The 20,682-nt window shown below is 43.8% G+C and overlaps 1 protein-coding gene across 1 annotated transcript in view; it reads left to right on the top strand.

The window, feature by feature from the left end:
* Positions 1-20,682, top strand: part of DISC1 (DISC1 scaffold protein) — a 356,636-nt gene that overhangs the window by 98,188 nt on the left and 237,766 nt on the right. Inside the window, 2 exon segments of the mRNA XM_045011010.1 lie at positions 7,367-7,496; positions 10,879-11,114. Of these exon segments, the coding sequence (XP_044866945.1) occupies positions 7,367-7,496; positions 10,879-11,114 (366 nt within the window).

Below are 20,682 nucleotides of genomic sequence, written 5' to 3' on the forward strand. Positions count from 1 at the left end.
ACACCAGATGACGCTGGGGAAGTAGTTAATCTCTTCCCCCTCCCATTTTTTTTCTCATTTGTGTTTCTGAGTCTGTCTTTTCTGTTACGCTACTGAATGGCTTCGTTACGAATAAGGAGGTTCTTTCTTAGATATTTATTAGCTATGGCGTTAATGTGGGAAATCTTGGTTTCTGACAGCTCACATTGATAAAGACCATGGTGTGATATTTGATCTATGCATACTTGTGTTGACTTACATGAGTGTTAGATAAAATACATATAGATGATGGGACTTTGCTAAACAGATATTCTTTTTTTTAAAATTGTTTTAGCTCTTGTTTATTGTATATATAAAGTAATGTGATTTGTTTTGAAATATACTCCATAAGGATTCCCTCTTGTGGTCTCGTATGGTAGAAGGGAGCCATTTTGTCAATTGTATGGGTGAGAGAACCATGAATCAAAGTACAGGATACAAGATACTTAAATGCTGTATCAAGAGGTACCTCTCATATTATTTGTTATAAACTATTCTTGTATTTTGAGAGACACTGTCAACTTGAATTATTGGAAACTGATTAATTATAAGAGATTTGTTTTCTGATGGGGCACCCTCTAAATTGTATGTCCTGAGTATTTTAAAAAAAAAATGTCCATGAGGGTTTTTCTATTCCCCTGCTGAAGACTAGAAGTGTCTTTTGTGCAGGTCTGAGAGCAACAGTACCAAGCACAGTCAGACCTAGTTCTTGCTTTTCACACTTGTCTCTGTGCACACGACTCTCTGCTGTCTTTTCAGATTCAGCTTGGGTATTGCTTTTATTGTTAAACACCTTTTTTGTATTTGACAGCACTTTGTATATACTTTCTTTGTTTTGCTGATAGAGCATACTCTTCCTCAGGTTCTGCAAGGTGTTTAAAAATCTTTTAGGCACAGTAATATTTTAAATAGGGCTAGCTGGGAAAAAAAATCTGTTTTGTGAAAAATGTTGAAGTTTTGAGACTTGTTTTTGTTCCATAGTGGAATAAAATCAAGGTCTTTTGAATTTTTCATGGGGGAAAAAAAAGAGAGAGAAAGAGGAGCAAGAGAGAAACACGCAACCCAGAACAGCCATAGCTTGCTGATTAGGGATGTGGGAGATCCGGTGAGTGCCCTAACCACAAAGCTATTGGCTATTCTGGGGTTAGTTGGTCTGTGGTCAATTTTTGATGAGAAATTCCACACTGGATCAGAGAAAACTTTTCCACAAAAACTTCATCAGAATTAATATATTTCTTGGAAAATTTTAGGTTTTGACAAATTCACATTTTCTGATATAAGTTTTTTGTTTAAAAAAAAAATCCTGGCTGGCACTAGCTTTAAGTTACTCATAGTAACACAAGAACAGATTCAGGATATTCAGAGGAAATGTGATTTCCAAGTTGATGGTGCCACTTTAAGAATAACCCTTGTTACAGTGGCATGTTTGTAGGTTCTTCACCAGCCAGTCAGAAATCTTAACCCTTGTGAGAGCTGTATGAAATGTCACTTAGCAAAAACAAGAGCACTTCAGAGCTTCTAGGAATCCTGTACAGTTTGTCTGGTGAGGAGGTAATGATTTGTAATCAGTGTAAGACACATACACATTAATGGTCTAGCACTTTAAAATGCTACACATAGATGGTTGCTTCTCATATTTTGTTTTTGCCTAAGTACGTGTATATAATGGCCATGGAACTTTATGTTCTTGCATTCTTGCTGATATTTACATTAAAGCTAGACTTTTTCGGTGATGTGGGATTCTTTTCTAATGTGTTTATTTTTACTTAATGTTTATGAAACAAAAAAGGCATTCAGATGCACCTAAAAGCATCATTACAACAGGCCCTCTTGACTGCTTGTTCAAAACATTTCTTTTTTTAATTACCCATTTCCTTCTCTCTTCACTAACTTTGATGTTGTATTGCATCCATCCTGCACCACGTGTCTTTTTCTCTCTCTCTGTTTGGTATCATTTGTAATCCAACATTGCTTTTTCATTCTCTTTAATCCCATATGTTCTCCAGCAATCTCTGTGATAGACTCCCGAAATAAAGTCTACTCTTCCTCCATGGTAGAATATTTTTTGGAAATCGCTACTGGGTAACTATTAGCAATCACTTCATCACAAAGCATATCACCATTGAAGCATTTTTGATGCAATAGATATCCATCTCTGGAACTTTATTAAATGGAACATCATTGTTGCTATTAAGAGTCATTGATCAGTTTCTGGAGCAAGATTAGCATTTCTAAATATATGTACCTCTCGGATGAGTTCAGTCAAGAATTTCTGAACTAGAAGTAATCCAAGGTTACATTGTCACCCGATGGATAGTTAAATGTATACATATGGCAATTCTTGTGCTGAAACCAGGTAGTTGTAAAAAATAGAATTTGCTTCTTACATATGGCCTAATAGACACACACCATTATCGATTTCTTTTCCAGTAAGATGTGTGGTCACAGTACCCCTTCAAATCTAACTCTGTCATGGCCAATTCTTGTGTTCATATCTCCGAAGGTGGCAATATGAAGTTGGGGTGATGTATTAGATACAGTGTCATCTAACATGGCATAAAAGCATCTTTTTCAGCATCAGGGCTTGCCTCAAGCGGAGCATACCACACGTCCTACCTTCATACTGAAAATAGCAACTATCAGGTGTGGAGAATAAACCTGCCAAATCAATAATACAGATTTTGTCCTCGGGGACAAAACCAGAGCAACACCAGTGTGCCTATCAGATGTATTGCGGGCATCCAGCAATCAAAAAGTCTGACCCACTATGAATCAGAGCTGTGCTCGTGGTTTTCAAATTCCACCCTGTCTCCTGTGTGCTTCTTATATCAGCTTTCAACCTTTTCGGTTCTTCAGCCAGGAGAGAATCATAGAATATCAGGGTTGGAAGGGACCTCAGAAGGTCATCAAGTTCAACCCCCTGCTCAAAGAAGGACCAATCCCCAACTAAATCATCCCAGCCAGGGCTTTGTCAAGCATGACCTTAAAAACCTCCAAGGAAGAGATTCCACCACCTTCCTAGGAAAACCTTCCCAGTGCTTCACAACCCTTCTAGTGAAAATTTTCTTAATAGCCAACTTAAACCTCCCCCACTGCAACTTGAGACCATTACTCCTTGTTCTGTTATCTGCTACCACTGAGAACAGTCTAGATCCATCCTTTTTGGAACCCCCTTTCAGGTAGTTGAAACCAGCTATCAAATCCCCCCTCATTCTTCTCTTCTGCAGACTAAACAATCCCAATTCCCTCAGCCTCTCCTCACAAGTCGTGCTCCAGCTCCGTAATCATTTTTGTTGCCCTCCGTTGGACTTTCCAATTTTTCAACATCCTCCTTGTAGTGTGGGGCCCAAAACTGGACACAGTACTCCATTTCCTCACCAATGCTGAATAGAGGGGAATGATCACGTCCCTCGATCTGCTGGCAATGCTCCTACTTATACAGCCCAAAATGCCATTAGCCTTCTTGGCAACAAGGGCACACTGTTGACTCATATCATTGAGTCATTTTTCTGATGACTATTAATGATAAACATTCCGTGATCCCATCCTCAGATACTGATGTCGTTGCTGAAGTGGATTTACCACCTTTCTATCAGATGTTTCTCTCCATCTCTGGTATATAGAGATGGGGTGGAGGGATAGCTCAGTGGTTTGAGCATTGGCCTGCTAAACCCAGGGTTATGAGTTCAATCCTTGAGGGGGCCACTTAGGGATCTGGGGCAAAATCAGTACTTGGTTTTGCTAGTGAAGGCAGGGGGCTGGACTCGACTCGATGACCTTTCAGAGTCCCTTCCAGTTCTATGATATAGGTATATCTCTATATATTATATTATAATATTTATGGAAGAAACATCATCACACGGTCTGACTCGTCTGTATGTAGTAGACTATTTAGATGAATCCTGAAGTCTGGTTCCGTGTGAATTGCAGATGAAACTGTTGACGTTCTATGTCCTTCTCTTCCGCACATCAAAGCCAGAAATGTTTTACAGGAGCAGCTTATCAGGCCATTGGCCATCCTCCCATTTTATCTGGGCTTGGGACCTACACTAGGAACAAAGAATCCAATGGCTTAGTGCACCAGTGGTGGAATTGTATGGTGCAGTGCTTTGTGGAAGCCTCTGAAAGACAAGATAAGAAATAGATATTTGAGACTCTGAAGGTCCTAATTGGACATCCATTCTCATGACTTCTGTCAGTTACAGAGAAAAATGGAGAATACTGTCAGGATTTTGGTGCCCAATTTATGCATTGGCATGAGCATTTTTGTGAATTAATGAACAGATCCCCACCAAGATGTAAACAACTTAATTAAAAAATGAGTCCAGCAAAAAACAAGCTGGTGATGTGAGAGGAAGTGATGCTTTCAGTCAAACAATTATAAAATGATAAAGCACCTTGTTTTGACAATATTCCATCAGATCTGCTAAAGGTTGGTGGCCTGGATTTAGTTCACTGGCTTCATAGAGTTGTCTTAAGAGTTTGGGAAACCGGGTGCATTCCAGAAGATTGGAAAAGGGGCTGCCATCATCAAAAAAAAAAAAAAAAAAAAGAGGGTCATCAGTTTATTCAAATTGTAGGGAAATAATGCTGCTGTTAGTCCGAGGGGGAGGGTGTTCATGGTCTTACTACTGAACTAACTGATATATTGTGCCAGCCAAAAAAAAGACAACCACTGTGGTTTCCATACAAGTCAATCTAAGATCCATGCTATACATGTGTGATGAAGTGGGAATGTTCTTAATGTTTTCTCTTGAGTGCTGTGTGGGTGCCTCAGTTTCCCCTATGCAGTTCTTAAGTCTCTAGGTGGTGGGATAAGGGGGTGTGATTGTTGCAGAGCCTGAGAGGGCCAGTGTGATGGTGCCTGCACAGAGAATGGCTGACACCCTGTCTGCAGGCAACTGATGGCCTGGGCCCCTCCTCTGCAAAGGTGCCAACTGAAGGTGTTGGAGAACAAAGAGATCAGGTGACCTCCTGGCCCTGGAAAGAGAAAAAGGCGAGAGGAGGGGCTGGAGAGTTGTCAGTTTGGAGCTGGCTGGGAAAATGGAGGGGAGCCCAGACAGGGCTCTGGCCTCCCTGGCCCCCCAAGATGGACCTGGCTGAGGGGACCCTGTTGTCTGTACCTGCAAGACCTGTCTTGGACTGTGTTCCTGTCGTCTAAATAAACCTTCTGTTTTACTGGCTGGCTGAGAGTCATGGTGAATCGCAGGAAGCCGGGGGTGCAGGGCCTTGTCTCCCCCAAACTCTGTGACAATAGCTCTGTAGAATATTACTGAAAAACAAATAGAGTGACAAAAGAAAGTTAACATTGTGTTTATAGACTTTGCAGCTGCTTTTGACTTGGTGAATTGATCAGTAATGTGGATACTATTGTGTCAGTATGGGGTGCCTCAGGACTTGGTGTGCCTAGTGAAGAAACTGTACCACAGTACTTTTAGCTGTGTGAGGATCTACGGTTATATTATAGATTAGTTTAAGTAGAAAAAGGAGTACACCAGGGATGCATTCTCTCACCTACATTATTTAATGTTTAAATAGACTATGTGATGATAAAGGTGATTGAAGCCAAAGTAGGAGGTATGAAGCTTAAATATTTATCGTTAGAGGATGATGTTTCCTTACTTGGAGAAACTACAGACCAACTATAGCTAGTGCTGGAAGAGCTGTGGAAAACTGCAAAAATCTGTGGGACTTAAGATCAATGGTAATAAAACCAAAGCTATAAAATGGAAATGAACAACCTACAGGCACTGCATGTAGATGGCATTGATGTTGAATGGGTGAATAGTTTTCTGGATAGTCAATTGACAACAGGATGTTCTATATCCGAAGAAGTCACACATCAGATCAGTCTTCCGTCAGCAGCATTTAAATGTCTTCAAAGGCTGTTGGGGCAGCAGGATGTATGTGTGATAACCGCGATACAAGTGTTCAACGTGGTAGTGATGACAACTGTGCTATATACAGTAGAAACAAGGCTGTTAAAAACAGCTGAGGAGAGGAAACTAGACAGTTTTCAGTGTCAAAGTTACAGCGTATTCTTAACATCCAATGGTTTGTCACAAACAAGGGAACACTTAGATGAATCTGGGAAGCTCTAGTTTTGCACCAGTTCAGAACAAGATGACTGCAAAGGTGGGGTCATGTCCAGTGTGCAGAAGAAGGTGTGTTTTTACCGAAGGAAGTAGAGCACGAGGCCGACTATGAATGAGGTTGGAAGATGCATTTCTGAAGGACGTAAGCCTAAAATCTCCCATGCTGACTATTGCTGAAGGAGGATTTACAAGAGGCCATTCAAGATGGAAGTCCATTCTACATGCAATCATGGCAGCAACATAGCCATGTGAATTTGCTGCTGTTGCACCTGAGATGTGTCTGCAAAATGGGTATGATTTGCCTTTTCTGTGTGCAAGATACTCATTTATGCATGCAGACAATAATCACGTGGTCAAGTTAATTGTATTATGTACAACAGATATCTAAGTAAATTTTGCAGGCTTATCTTAAGAAGTCATGTTTGAAAATTTGTCCGTGATAGATGTATTTATTTGGGACCACAGTTTTTCAGTGAGATGTTAAAAATGCACCTGTAATATTTATGGAAAACCCATATATACTTGTATGCATAAATGGACAGAGAAGTGCCATTACTCGCTTGCTTGCACAAATGTAGGGAAATACATAAGAAAACATGTCTGCACTATTTGCAGGTTCATTTTGAGATGCCCATTATAAATTTGGCACTTAATGTACTGTATTGATTACCTTCGGGCCCAATCATGCAAACATTTCTTATGAGCATAGTGCTTACTACTGTGAAGAGTCCCACTGACTGTAAATTTGAAAGAGCTTTCTATATAGGAGAGGGGCCAAAGTTGGCATCAAACAGCACAGACTCTGTCTGATCTCTAGTGTGATCTCCAAAAGCCGACAGAAGCCTCAGAAACTGCTCCAGATAATTTCTAAATTTCCTTTCTGAATAATTTTCTCAATGGTGATGGGAAATTGCATTCCTTAGTTTGCCTCCAGCCATTCATCCAAGACAGTGATGAGTGAATATACTGAAAAATGAAATAGCTGGGGGAAGCCTGAAGCTATACAAGTCATCGTCTTCCTCTTTCCTTTGAGATGCTGTAAAAACAGTCAGTGTTTGGTAAAATAAGGGGAATATGGAAGGGTAAAGGAAAAAGCACTCTAGTTTCTTAAATAACGTTGTTTTAAAGATTAAGACACTGTTTTGATGATGGGCCATCACAACTCCTAGGGTGGCACGGTACATTTCCTTTCAGTCTTCCAGAATTGAATACCCGGTAGTCACATTAAATATAAATGTTTGTCATTTTTAAAGGGTTGGAAGTGAAGAAGCGCAGCTCTGGCAAAAAAACGAGCAAACGCTTTTGAGTCCTGCTTACCAAAAGATGATACAGGTTTCAACCACAAAAAGAAACCAGCTTCTTCAAGAAAAGCAATGGTTACAGGTAAGAAGAAAAGTAAAGTTGTGGCAAAAACCACTAGTGGGGGGGAAATGTAGCTTGTAGGCATTCTTGCTGAATTAAACAAACTGATAGTACAGCATACTGCTTCTATGCAGCAATTAGAGACTTGGCTGTAATCCAGCTGATTATCTCAGTGATGACTGGCCAGGGGTAGTGTGAATCTCATTACAGACAAAGGGGAGTTGAAGGCTCAGTTGCTCATGTGCATGCTTTAGCTTTCCTCATTATCTTTTAAGTATGCTCTTTATGTTCACAGGCCTGATTTGCATTTTCTATGCTTCACTGACCTTTAGAAGTTTTTATTTGAAGACAAAAAGAGAGTTTTGAAGAATGCAATCTCCTAGTCACTTCTTTTCAGATTTGATTATCAGTATGTGATTTGCCAGCTTTTGTTTATGAAAGATGATCTATACATTTTGTAGGGACACAGTGATTGTCATTAAAAAGTCAGCATTTGCCAATAATAACATACACTGATACTTGAGATTACCATGGTCTCCCTCTCCATTTAGAATAGAAAGCATCTGTGTGGTAATTGTTACAAATGTTAACTGTTTAAATGGCTGATGCTATAATGTTTGTGTAAAAATAATCGGAAACTCTTCAACTATAGTTTAGATCCTTTCTTCATATCCCCACCACCCAAAAGGCTCTATTATTTATTGCCTAAGAATGAAACCCTCTTTTCTCTAATATTCCTGATCAACTTTAGTGATTACACTGAAGAATGAATTATCCTGGAGGGCTAACTAGAGGCTTGCAGCCATACTCTTCTGATCTTTACTTCAGGGCTCCTTGTTTATAATTTTTTTTTCAGTGCGTCCTGCGGTAGGAAGAGGTGAGGTGAGAAGCATATAAATTAAAGAAACAGAATTTCTTAGATAACAGTGCTAAATTAAGGTCCTTTCTGTCATCTCGTGTGGCTGCCCAAGAGGACATTAAAGATCCTATGACACTTCTGGAAAAGAGCAGGAGATAACTGCAGTTTACTAGCCAAAATATCCATTCGGAAAAAAATAGGTTTCAGTTCCCCAGGAATGCATGTGAACCATTTTTAAGTGTATAGTAGCTTTCTCTTTTGCTTATGCAGGCTCTGCAATACCAGTATCTAATTAATTGTAATGTAAATATTTTATGATACCTTGAAAATGAAAACTGTATTATAAAACCAGTTCTGTTCATCTTCGTGTACATTCCCTTATAAGTCTCTGACTGCACTCATTACAATTAGTACATTTTCAAAGAATGTGGAGGGCTTTGTATTAAGTGAGGCTAACTAAAATTCTGGCAGTATTCCCAAACCAATAGTACAGAGAAGGAAATGTTCTTTGTGCCCACTAAAAACCTGATTTGAGACTCACAGAAACAAAACTGATGTTTTTGGCCTGCTGACCTTTGTTATCTCCTTGACAATTGCCTGTGGGATGAAACATCAGCTGCTCTGTTCTCTTGTTGCTACTTCTAAGAAAAAAGAAAATAATTGATGCATCTACTGTGCAACATTGCAGTAAGTTGAATTCTTTGAGCTAATTTGGTCCTTTTAATGTGCAAGAACTGTTTCTTCTTATGCTAAGTAATACAATTAAAAAGTTGGAATAATTTTTACTATCTGGCAAACTTTAAAATATACCTTTTATAAAGGGCGCATTACTGCCTTACTGGATATTGTTAACATTTAAATTATATACACAAAACTATATTAAAAGAATGTTAAGGTTGCAAAGTCAAGCTGTCAGAAACTAGGAAATGCTGAATACAAGGTTACCTCTGCAGCCTTAATTCAGCCCTCTTGTGTATATGCATTATGACAGTCTTTAATTATGTGATCACATACTGTGTTTTTGACAGGACCCTGGCCTCATTCAGTGCACAGGCTCAACAGTGCTTACTGAATGAGCAGCTATTAAATATTCCATTTTATCCTCATTATTCTTCAATGTGTAGCCCCAACACGCTATTCAAACCCTGCTCTGAATACAGAATTATTAATTTCCTCAGGGGGTTTTCTATGGTGTTCATCATTAGAATATCTGAGTGCTCCACAAACATTAAAGAATTTATCTTCGTAGCACCCCTAGGAGGAAAGGCAGTATTATTCCCATTTTACAGATGGAGAATTAAGACACATAAACATTAATGTCAAAATACACATTAATTTTCTGTGCCCATTTTGAGATGCTTAGGGCCTGATTTTACAGAGAATGTATCATTTTATAACACTTAATGATAGCTGTGCTTTGAATACATTGACTTTGTTTGCAGTTATGAGCACTCACCATTTCTGTAAATTAGAGCCCCCAGGTGTTAGACACCCAGAAAATGAGAAACTGTGTGTCACAGGCAAGGATAGAATTCAGTTTTCTAGACTAGCATTCAGCTGTCTAGACAATGAGATGATTCTTTCTCTTCCATGCAATCCTCTGCCTTGCTCGCTACCCACCTTCTGCGACAAATGAGGCAGTGGTGCTAAGTCAACAGCCTCATTAACTGTACAGCCCTGATTCCTTCCCAGAGCACCATCCATCCTGTGCACAAAATGACACAGGAGTCCTATTGAGAATTAGTGTGTAATATGTCATTAAAGACTATGATAATGCACGAAGGGCTGAATTAAGTTTGGACAAGAGTGCTTGACTTTGCAACCTTGTAATGTTTTATTAATGTAGGGTTTTTAATGTTGTTTCTTATGTTTTTAAAAAACTTAAAAATTGTGGAGTATTGATGCACAGGAGACAGAGTGTCCCTTCTTTCTCTTCCTGTTCCTGACATCACATTGGCAGACGGGAGGAGCAATTGCAGGGAAAGTCTTATCTCAGCTCCTGCAGCCCAGCACTGATGTAGATGGAATGCTTAGTCTAGATGGAATCTTCAGAGAATTTAGCTGCCAAACTCTAACAAGTCTCTTCTGAGCATGTGCAAACTGAGATTTTTCATAGGTCCATAACTTGGCCAGATTTCAGCAGATTTTCACAGGGATTGACCTCCAGCCAAGTTTCAAGTGCCTGCTCCAGAGCATGGAGTGTTAGAGCATCTCAATAAAATGTCTATAAGAAATTAACAACACAGGTAAAACAATGTATTTTCCCCCAACTTTGTGCTGAGAAACAGTGAAACTCTTTTTTGCTGAAAATTTCCAAAAAATTCAGCTTGAAGCAGACACCCGTTATGGAAAATTTCAGCCAAAACAGTCAAAGTTTGGCAAAGTATTTTCAGTTCCTTATAAAAGTCTTATAAGGGAAAGTGCTTGGCACCTTTAACTATAGACTGCCATCTGTACTGCCTATAATATACTGTATTTTATTAGCAGCAGATTTGTTTTCCTTAACAAGGTTAATGGATAAACTTTGGTCTCTACTCCATACAGAAAGAAATTGAAGACCTCAGAGCAAGGCTGGCTGTGCTAGAAGCAAAAGATCAACAATTAAGAGGAGATATTGAAGAGCAAGATAGACTTATTCAGTTGCAGGACTGCGAGTTGACTGCCTTGCTTAGCTGTGTATCTTTGAGAGAGCTACAGGAAATAAGCAAGGCCTTAGAGGACACTTTAGCATCGTCATATCAAATTCCATTTAATTTGGATCTCCCTGAGACCATCAAGAGGTATTTATGCATTTTAATTATTTTCCATTATATTTTCAATGACGTGTTGTAGCTGTACCACTGAACCATTGCATCAGCTTCCATTTGTTTTCCCTCATGCTGCTCAAAGGTTACCTGACGCAGAGGAATGTATATAAAAAATAAGCCAGATAATCAAAAATATGTAGATTAAAAAAAAGAAGCCTTGTGCTTGCAATATAAACTTTAAAGGGACAGTGTCAGGAAAAAAATTGCATGTCTTTTTTTTTTTAAAGCACTGTTTTTAATAACACAGATTATTTTTATACTTCTTTCAGACTGAATAAACTTATTGGCTTCTTACTGTTACAAATTGTCTATTCTTTGCATTTTGCTCAGCTGGGACAAAAAACACTTTTTTTTTATACCTGGTTCAGTTTCACATTTATTGGTACAAAATGTTTTGGATTTGCAATAGTGCTTATTATTACTGTTGTTGTTGTTGTTGTTAATATTCTGACTGTGCCTTGTGTTGTACAGACAAATGTTGACATTGTTTTTCCAAATTCAGTAATACTCAACTGCTCAAACTGAGTTTAGTAACTCTTCTCCTTCCTTCCTTACTTAGTCTTGTTCTGATAATGGCTTTCATGAACATCCTTTCTGGGGGTTTTACTAGGGATGGCAGCTTTAATTTGTGGCCACCTGCAGAGGTTGAATTAGCATCTCTCCAAGGCTGCTTTGTCACACTTTTTACCCTATTAGAACTGCCCACTTTTGGGGTGGGGCTGGCCAGCTGAACAGGCAACCTTAATTCTGGCATTTCCTAACATTTGAGTGCTTGACTTTTTAACTTTAACATTCTTTGAATGTAGTTTTTTTTGGATATAATAATACATTCATTAGCTAACCCAAATACACTTGGAATTATATAATCTGATCAAGTTGATTTGCACATGGTCAGAGTTTCCAAGGATTGATATAGCCACTCTTTATCAATAGTAGGGCTGTCAAGCAATTAAAAAAATTCATCGCGATTAATCGCACTATTAAATAATAAATATAGGGCTCACTTTTTATATTTAGTCTTTATTACAAATACACCTCTACCTCGATATAACGCTGCCCTTGGGAGCCAAAAAATCTTACCGCTTTATAGGTGAAACCGTGTTATATTGAACTTAATTTGATCCATCAGAGTGCGTAGACCCGCCCCCCCAGAACACTGCTTTACCGCATTATATCCAAATTCGTGTTATATCGGGTGGCGTTATATCGAGGTAGCGGTGTATTTGCACTGTAAAAAACAAAAGAAATAGTATTTTCAATTCACTTAATATAAATACTGCTGTGCAATCTTTTTATCATGAAAGTTGAACTTACAAATGTTGAATTATGTACAAAAATAAAACAATGTGAAACTTTAGAGCCTACAAGTCCACTCAGTCCTACTTTAGCCAGTCACTCAGACAAGAAGTTTGGTTACGTTGCAGGTGATAATACTGCCTGCTTCTTGTTTACAATGTCACCTGAAAGTGAGAACAGGCATTCGCATGGCACTGTTGTAACTGGCATCACAAGATATTTACGTGCCAGATGCGCTAAAGATTCATATGTCCCTTTATGCTTCAACCATCGTTCCAGAGGATATGCGTCCATGCTGATGACGGGTTCTGCTCGATAATGATCCAAAGCAGAGCAGACCGATGCATGCTCATTTTCATCGTCTGAGTCAGATGCCACCAGCAGAAGGTTGATTTTCTTTTTTGGTGGTTTGGGTTCTGTAGTTTCTGCCTCTGAGTGTTGCTCTTTTAAGACTTCTGAAAGTATGCTCCATAGCTCGTCCCTCTCAGATTTTGGATGGCACTTCAGAGTCTTAAACCTTGGGTCGAGTGCTGTAGCTATTTTTAGAAATCTCACATTGGTACCTTCGTTGCATTTTGTCAAATCTGCAGTGACAGTATTCATAAGTCAAACAATGTGCTGGGTCATCATCAGAGACTGCTGTAACATGAAATATCTGGCAGAATGTGGGTAAAACAGAGCAGGGGACATACAATTCTCCTTCAGAGAGTTCAGACACAAATTTAATTAACATACTATTTTTTTTTAACAAACATCATTGGCATGGAAGCGTGTTCTCCGGAATGGTGGCAGAAGTATGAAAGGGCATATGAATGTTTAGCATATCTGGCACATAAATACCTTGCAACGCTGGCTACAAAAGTGCCATGCGAATGCCTGTTCTCACTTTCAGGTGACATTGTAAATCAGAAGCAGGCGGCAGTATCTCCCGTAAATGTAAACAAACTTATTTGTCTTAGCGATTGGCTGAACAAGAAGTAGGACTCAGTGGACTTGTAGGCTCCAAAGTTTTATGTTTTGTTTTTGAGTGCAGTTACGTAACAAAAAAATCTACATTTCTAAATTATATTTTCACAATAGAGATTGCCCTACAATACTTGTATGAGGTGAATTGAAAAATACTATTTCTTTTGTTTATCATTTTTACAGTGCAAATATTTGTAATAGAAATAATATAAAGTGAGCACTATACACTTTGTATTCTGTGTTATAGTAGAAATCAATATATTTGAAAATGTAGAAAAAAATCCAAAAATATTTAATACATTTCAATTGGTATCCCATTGTTTAACAGTGGGATTAATTGCGATTCATTTTTAAAATCTCAGTTAATTTTTTTGAGTCAATCGTGTGAGTTAACTGCGATTAATTGATAGCCCTGATCAGTAGATATTTTGACAAGACCTTGCTGCTTTATCAGTTGTTTAAAATTCTTCCCCTTTTTTGTTTTGATCAAAGACACATTTACAAAAAGCATTTCATTCCCTCAGCTATTAATGAATCATCATCAGTTTCAATATGCTCCTTATTTACTAGCACATATACTTTCTTCCCTGCACTGGCAATGTGGTAAGTATAATTTATTTCTTGCATGCTCAAAAAATGTGCTAGGCACCATATGGACAAAGATTAAAAAGATATGCTTGCTTCCATCCTAAATAGAGAGACATTCTGAGTGATAGGAATAAACAATGGAGAAGGAAGAGAGGGAAGAAGGGTGCATCTTGGGATGCATAATTTTGTTAGGTTTCAAAGTAGCAGCCGTGTTAGTCTGTATCTGCAAAAAGAACAGGAGTACTTGTGGCACCTTAGAGACTAACACATTTATTTGAGCATAAGCTTTCGTGGGCTACAGCCCACTTCATTGGATGCATAGACTGGAACATACAGCAGGAAGATATTTATACATACAGAGAACATGAAAAGGTGGAAGTAGCCATACCAACTGTAAGAGGCTAATCAATTGAGATGAGCTGCTATCAGCAGGAGAGAGAAAAAAACGTTTGAAGTGATAATCGAGATGACCCATAGAAGGTGTCAGGATACATAATATGGGGAAATAGATTCAGTTAGTGTAATGGCCCAACCATTCCCAGTTTCTGTTCAAACCTAAGTTAATTGTATCTAATTTGCATATTCATTCAAGATCAGCAGTCTCTCTTTGGAGTCTGTTTTTAAAGTTCTTCAGCCTCTCTAACCACTCAGTGACAGACTTGAAGGTGGCAATTTTACAACAAAAAAATTTCAAAAACAGACTCCAAAGAGAGGTGGCTACTTCCACCTTTTCATATTCTCTGTATGTATAAATATCTTCTTGCTGTATGTTCCAGTCTATGCATCTGATGAAGTGGGCTGTAGCCCACGAAAGCTTATGCTCAAATAAATTTGTTAGTCTCTAAGGTGCCACAAGTACATCTATAATTTTGTTAGGTGCACAGCCTGGTGGCTTCTCTAAATGTAAATACAGGAGTAGAGACATATTGGGTCACATTTTCAAACCTTCCCAAGTCCCATTTACAAAAGGGACTTGAGTCACTTCACTGAATATTAATGGGACTTAAGCTCCTAAGTCTCTTTTGAAAATGTTACCCGCTGTCTTTATATGCCAGCAGGACCTTAGAAAAGAATCCTGTTTATCATAACTTTGTTTTCTATATGATCACCTATATACATTTTTATCTCCTCTTCCTTTTTACCCTTCACATTTACTGGGTTTGTTTTGGTTTTATTAATATTAATGAGGTGTTGCTGTTTGTATGTGCTAATTTATTTTAAAAATTTTCAGAAGAACGTCCAAAGAAAGATTCATCTCTGAAATTTTAATCTAGAATGTGGGCAATGGTAACTTGAATTATTTTGTTGTTCTGTAGCTCCCATGCCTGTTTTTATGCTGTGTGAAAATTTGTCTCTACTGTCTTGCAGTTTGGTGGCCTAGCAGTTGCCAGAGACCATGCTTTGATTCCAGTACCTTCTTTTATTTTTGGATTTGGTTACAGGAGCATATTCAATCTTCTTTTTCTTCTTTCTTACACTGTCAATACGTGATTTTAATTATACTTGACATGTTCTATCTTGAAAGTTCTTTAAAAATGTATAAACTAAATAATTGCAGATTGTTAGACCACTATATGAGTAAGTAGGAACTCTTGCGATGGGGTCTCGTGGTACCAGCATCATAAGTAAAGTTTCTGCTTTAGGGAAAAAATGTGTGTGGGGAACATCATTGGTAATGGGCTCAGAAATAACATAACATAACTTGCTGCTGTATACCTTCTTTGTCATGGTTTCTTTCCCCCTCCTGTTCCTCCTTGAAAACAATGTGGTGTTTTTCCACCTAATTTAGATTATAAGCTTTTGGGGACAGGAACTTGTCAGATTTTGTGTCAACAAAGATCATGCAGACTTACGGTACTACATAAATGAGAATAATGGTTCTTCTTCGAGTGATTGCTCCTATGCATTCCAGTTAGGTGTGCGCGCCGTGCGTGCACGGCATCTCGGAACTTTTTTACCGTAGCAACTCCGGCGGGCCGGCTGGCGCCCCCTGGAGTGGCGCCGCTATGGCGCCTGTTATATACCCCAGCCGGCCCGTCCGCTCCTCAGTTCCTTCTTACCGCCCGTGACGGCCAGTTGGAACTGTGGAGTGCTCTCTGTCCTCCACAACCCTAGCTCTCGCTACTTTCTCGTGTATATAGTTCGTTTACTGATTAGTGTAGATAGTTTTTCATAGTTAATTAGTTAGGTTTAGGATAAGGTTAAGGGGGGTATCCCCTCCCTTTCCTCCCCCGGTGCGGGCTCATGCCCAAGGCACCGGGCTTTAAGCCCTGCGCATCGTGCCAGCGGCCTATGCCAGTAGGGGATCCGCACGACGCCTTCCTCCGTTGCCTGGGCGAAGGACATTGAACAGATAAGTGTTCTTTCTGTTCCGCCTTCAAGCCGCGAATTCGCAAGGAGCGGGATATCCGCTTAAAACAACTCCTAATGGAGGCGTTGCTCCAGCCGCCGGCACCGCGAACTTCATCGGTGCAGAGCGCACCGGCGGCACCTAGCCGCTCAGGCACCGCGGCACCACAGCCTAAGCCAGGGGCCTCGAAGACCCGGCACCGCTCGCTCTCGCCTTCAAGGAAACACAAGCTGGCGAAGGCACTTGCTAAAGCCTGCGCTGAGGACTCAGCGAAGGCAATTGCGCCACCTGTGGCCCCTGCGGTGGCCGTGCACAAGACGTGCACCGGGACATTGACTCCGGCGCCGCAAGGCCCGTCGAGTCCGGCATTGCCACGCTCCCCGGCACCGACCGTGGTTGAGCCCCGGCTGCCATCAACGCCGGAGATTTTCTCCTCAGCACGCGAGCTAATACAGCTCATAGAGGCACCGAGCCTCTGGCCCCCGGCACCGCCGGTGCGGGCTGTCGTGTCCGCAGGAAAGCCGGCCATGATGCTCCGGCCGCCCTCTCCGGAAAGACGGCACGACCGACGCTCCCGGTCGCGTTCCCGGTCCCGCCGCAGATCACCATCCCGTCGATCGCGATCTCGGCACCGCTCGCCATCGCGGTACCGGTCGCCGTCTCGACGTCGGTCGAAGTCCCGGTACCGTTAGTCATCGCGGTACCGGTCGCACTCCCGGCGTCGCACCAGGTCCCGATCGCCGTCGCGTCGGCACCGACAAGGGTCTCCGTCCCGGCACCGTTCCCAGCACCGTTCCCCGCGCAGCCACTCCCGGCACCGCAGGTCCGGCTCCCGGTCGAGCTCCCGGCACCGGTCGAGCTCCCGGCACCGCAGCTCCCGTTGGTCTCGGTCACCGTCCCGGTACCGTGAAACCCGGCACCGATCCTCGGCACCGTCCGGAGCCGGTCTGCCTCGGTCGGCGGCGCACTCCATCAGCGCCTCGGCACCGCCATGGCCATCCCGCTCTGCATCGGTCACCTCCGCAGTGGACGGCACTGCCCACCTTCCGCCTACCCCACAAGGTCACCCTCAGGGGGCACAGCAGTGGGGCTTCTGGGTGCCGTGGGCCCAGTATGAGACTCAGGGGGTGCCATTGCCCCCAAGAGCCCCTGCTTCCGAGCGCAGGGTACCAGAGGCGACGGTTAGCCGACCGCCCCCTTCTCCTACACGTGAGCCTGACCACGAGGAGACCATGCAGCCCGACCCAGCCGGCGAGCAGTCTGCAGGTCCTTCGACAGAGGTCGCTGTCCAGGGCTTGTCTTCGTCATCCTCACCAGACGAGGCGGTGGCCGGAGCTTCTGCCAAGGAGCCTCCGCCTATAGATCTGAAGGCCCACCAAGACCTTCTTCGCCGCGTGGCGACGGCTATGGCTCTTCCGGTGGCGGAGGTCCAGGAGGACGAGGACCCTATAACTAACGTCGTCGGGTCCGAGGCTCCTGTGCGAGTGGCGTTGCCGTTTGTGCGAACAATTCAGAAAAACGCCACCACACTTTGGCAGACGCCTGCGTCCATCCCTCCTACGGCTCGTGGGGTCGAGCGCAAGTATTCGGTCCCCCCCATGGGCTATGAGTATCTATATACTCACCCAACCCCGGACTAGTTAGTTGTCCAGTCGGTCAACGACCGGGAGAGGCATGGTCAACCTGCCCTTGCGCCGAAGTCGAAAGACGCGCGGCGAATGGACCTGTTAGGCCGCAAGGTCTACTCGGCGGGCGGCCTACAGATGCGCATCGCCAACCAGATGGTCCTCCTCGCCAGGTACGTCTTTGACATCATGACGTCCCTGGCAAAGTTTACGGAGCTCCTGCCGACGGCCTCCCGCCAGGAGTTCTCGGCGATGCTGGACGAGGGCAAGAAATCGTCCAGGTCCTCCATCACAGCCGCCCTCGACGCCGTGGACTCGGGAGCTCGGACCCTGGCCTCCGGCGTGACGATGCGGCGCATCTTCTGGCTGCAGTCCTCCACCCTGCCGCCAGAGGTGCAATATACGTTACAGGACCTGCCTTTTGACACTCAGGGTCTCTTTTCCAAAAAGACTGATTCCCGGATCCAGACCCTGAAGGACGGTCGCGTTGCCATCTGCACCCTAGGGATGCACACGCCGGCTCCACAGCGCAGGTCCTTCCGGCAACAACCCTCCCGGTCTTTCCCTCAACAGCGGTACCGCCCGTACAACAGCAGGCGGCCGGGGCAAAATCGCCGTCGTCCATCCGGCAACAGGCGTAACCAGGGCCAGGCCCCTTCCAAGGCCCCGCAAGGCTCCAAGCAGGCCTTTTGATGGGACGCCCGAGGACGGCCCATCACTCTCCCTACCGGATCTTGCCCCTTTATTTTACAACCGCCTTTCCCATTTCTTTTCGGCGTGGTCCCAATTAACAACGGACAACTGGGTGCTTCAAACAGTCCAGTCGGGATACCGCCTTCAATTTGTTTCGCCCCCACCTTCCCACCCACCCTCCCTGTCCCTCTTCAGGGACCCCTCTCACGAGCAAGTCCTCTTACAAGAGGTCCAGATTCAGTTGAGCGTGGGTGCCATAGAGGCAGTGCCTCAAGACAGGCGGGGCAGGGGATTCTATTCCCGTTATTTTCTCATCCCCAAAGCGAAAGGAGGGCTACGTCCTATCTTGGACCTTCGCGAGCTGAACAAATACCTGCTCAAGCCCAAGTTTCGCATGGTCACCCTGGGGGACCATCATTCCCTCTCTGGATCCGGGAGACTGGTTTGCCGCCCTCGACATGAAGGACGCCTACTTCCATGTCGCGATCTATCCTCCTCATCGACGTTACCTCCGGTTTGTGGTCAACGACGCCCACTACCAGTTCGCCGTGTTACCGTTCGGGCTCTCCACCGCACCGAGGATGTTTACCAAATGCATGGCAGTGGTTGCCGCAGCCCTCCGCCGTCGTCAGATACATGTCTACCTGTATCTCGACGACTGGCTGGTTCGCGGACAGTCTCGACAGCTGGTAATGGGCCAGTTGACAGACATACTGTCCCTCTTCCGGTGACTCGGTCTTCTCATCAACACCGAGAAGTCCACCTTGATCCCGTCGCAGCGGGTGGAGTTCATTGGAGCGGTCCTCGACTCCTCGTTGGCCCGGGCCTGCCGGCCGCATCGAGATCCCATCGATATGGTGGTCACAGTCTCCAGGCCGACCCTCGAGTCCCTGAACTGGTGGCTGGACCCGGAGGTTGTCTGTGCGGGAGTCCCGTTCCATCCGCCTCGCCCGTCCGCCACTCTGACCACGGATGCCTCAGCGCTCGGTTGGGGAGCTCACCTCGGCGACCTTCACACCCAGGGCCGGTGGTCGCCCCAGGAGCTCGCTCTGCACATCAACGTCCGCGAGCTGCGAGCGATCCGTTTGGCCTGTCACACCTTCCGCACCCACCTGCAAGGCCGCTGTGTGACAGTGTTTACGGACAATACATCAGCAATGTTCTACGTGAACAAACAGGGCGGAGCCCGCTCCTCCCTCCTCTGCAAGGAGGCGATGCTCCTGTGGGACTTCTGCGTGACCCACTCGATTCACCTAGAAGCGTCCTTTCTTCCGGGAGTACAGAACACGCTGGCCGACCATCTCAGCAGGTCGTTCTTCTCCCACGAGTGGTCTCTCCGTCCCGACGTCGTGCACACAATCTTCCGCAGGTGGGGGTTTCCCCGGATAGACCTGTTCTCCTTGGAGGTGAATAGAAGTGCCACCTGTTCTGCTTGTTCCGGGGTCACGCGCCGGGCTCCCTGTCAGACGCCTTCCTGTATTCCTGGAGGGATCACCTTCTCTATGCCTTCCCTCCGTTCCCGCTCGTCCACCGAGTGTTGCAGAAGCTTCGGAGGGACAGAGCCACCATCATTCTCGTAGCTCCGGCCTGGCCGAGGCAACATTGGTACTCCCGGCTGCTTGAGCTCTCCGTTCGGGATCCCATCCCCCTTCCGTTGTGGCCGGACCTCATCACTCAGGACTTCGGCAGACTCCGCCATCCGAGCCTGCAGTCCCTCCATCTTACAGCTTGGTACCTGAGTGGTTGACCCACGCAGAGAGGGACTGTTCGGCAGCAGTACAGCAAGTCCTGCTAGAGAGCAGAAAGCCTTCCACTCGCTCCACCTATCTGGCGAAATGGAAGCGGTTCGCACTCTGGTGTGACCATCGAGGCCTTAATCCCTTCGTAGTCCTTGTCCCTACCATCCTGGACTACCTCTGGTACCTTAAGGAGCAAGGTCTTGCGGTCTCCTCCTTAAGAGTTCACCTGGCAGCAGTGTCCACCTTTCGTCCATCCGTGGAAGGTCGGTCCATCTTCTCCAACC

Source organism: Mauremys mutica, chromosome 3 (genome assembly GCF_020497125.1).
Source record: "Mauremys mutica isolate MM-2020 ecotype Southern chromosome 3, ASM2049712v1, whole genome shotgun sequence".
NCBI classification, from domain to species: Eukaryota; Metazoa; Chordata; order Testudines; family Geoemydidae; genus Mauremys; species Mauremys mutica.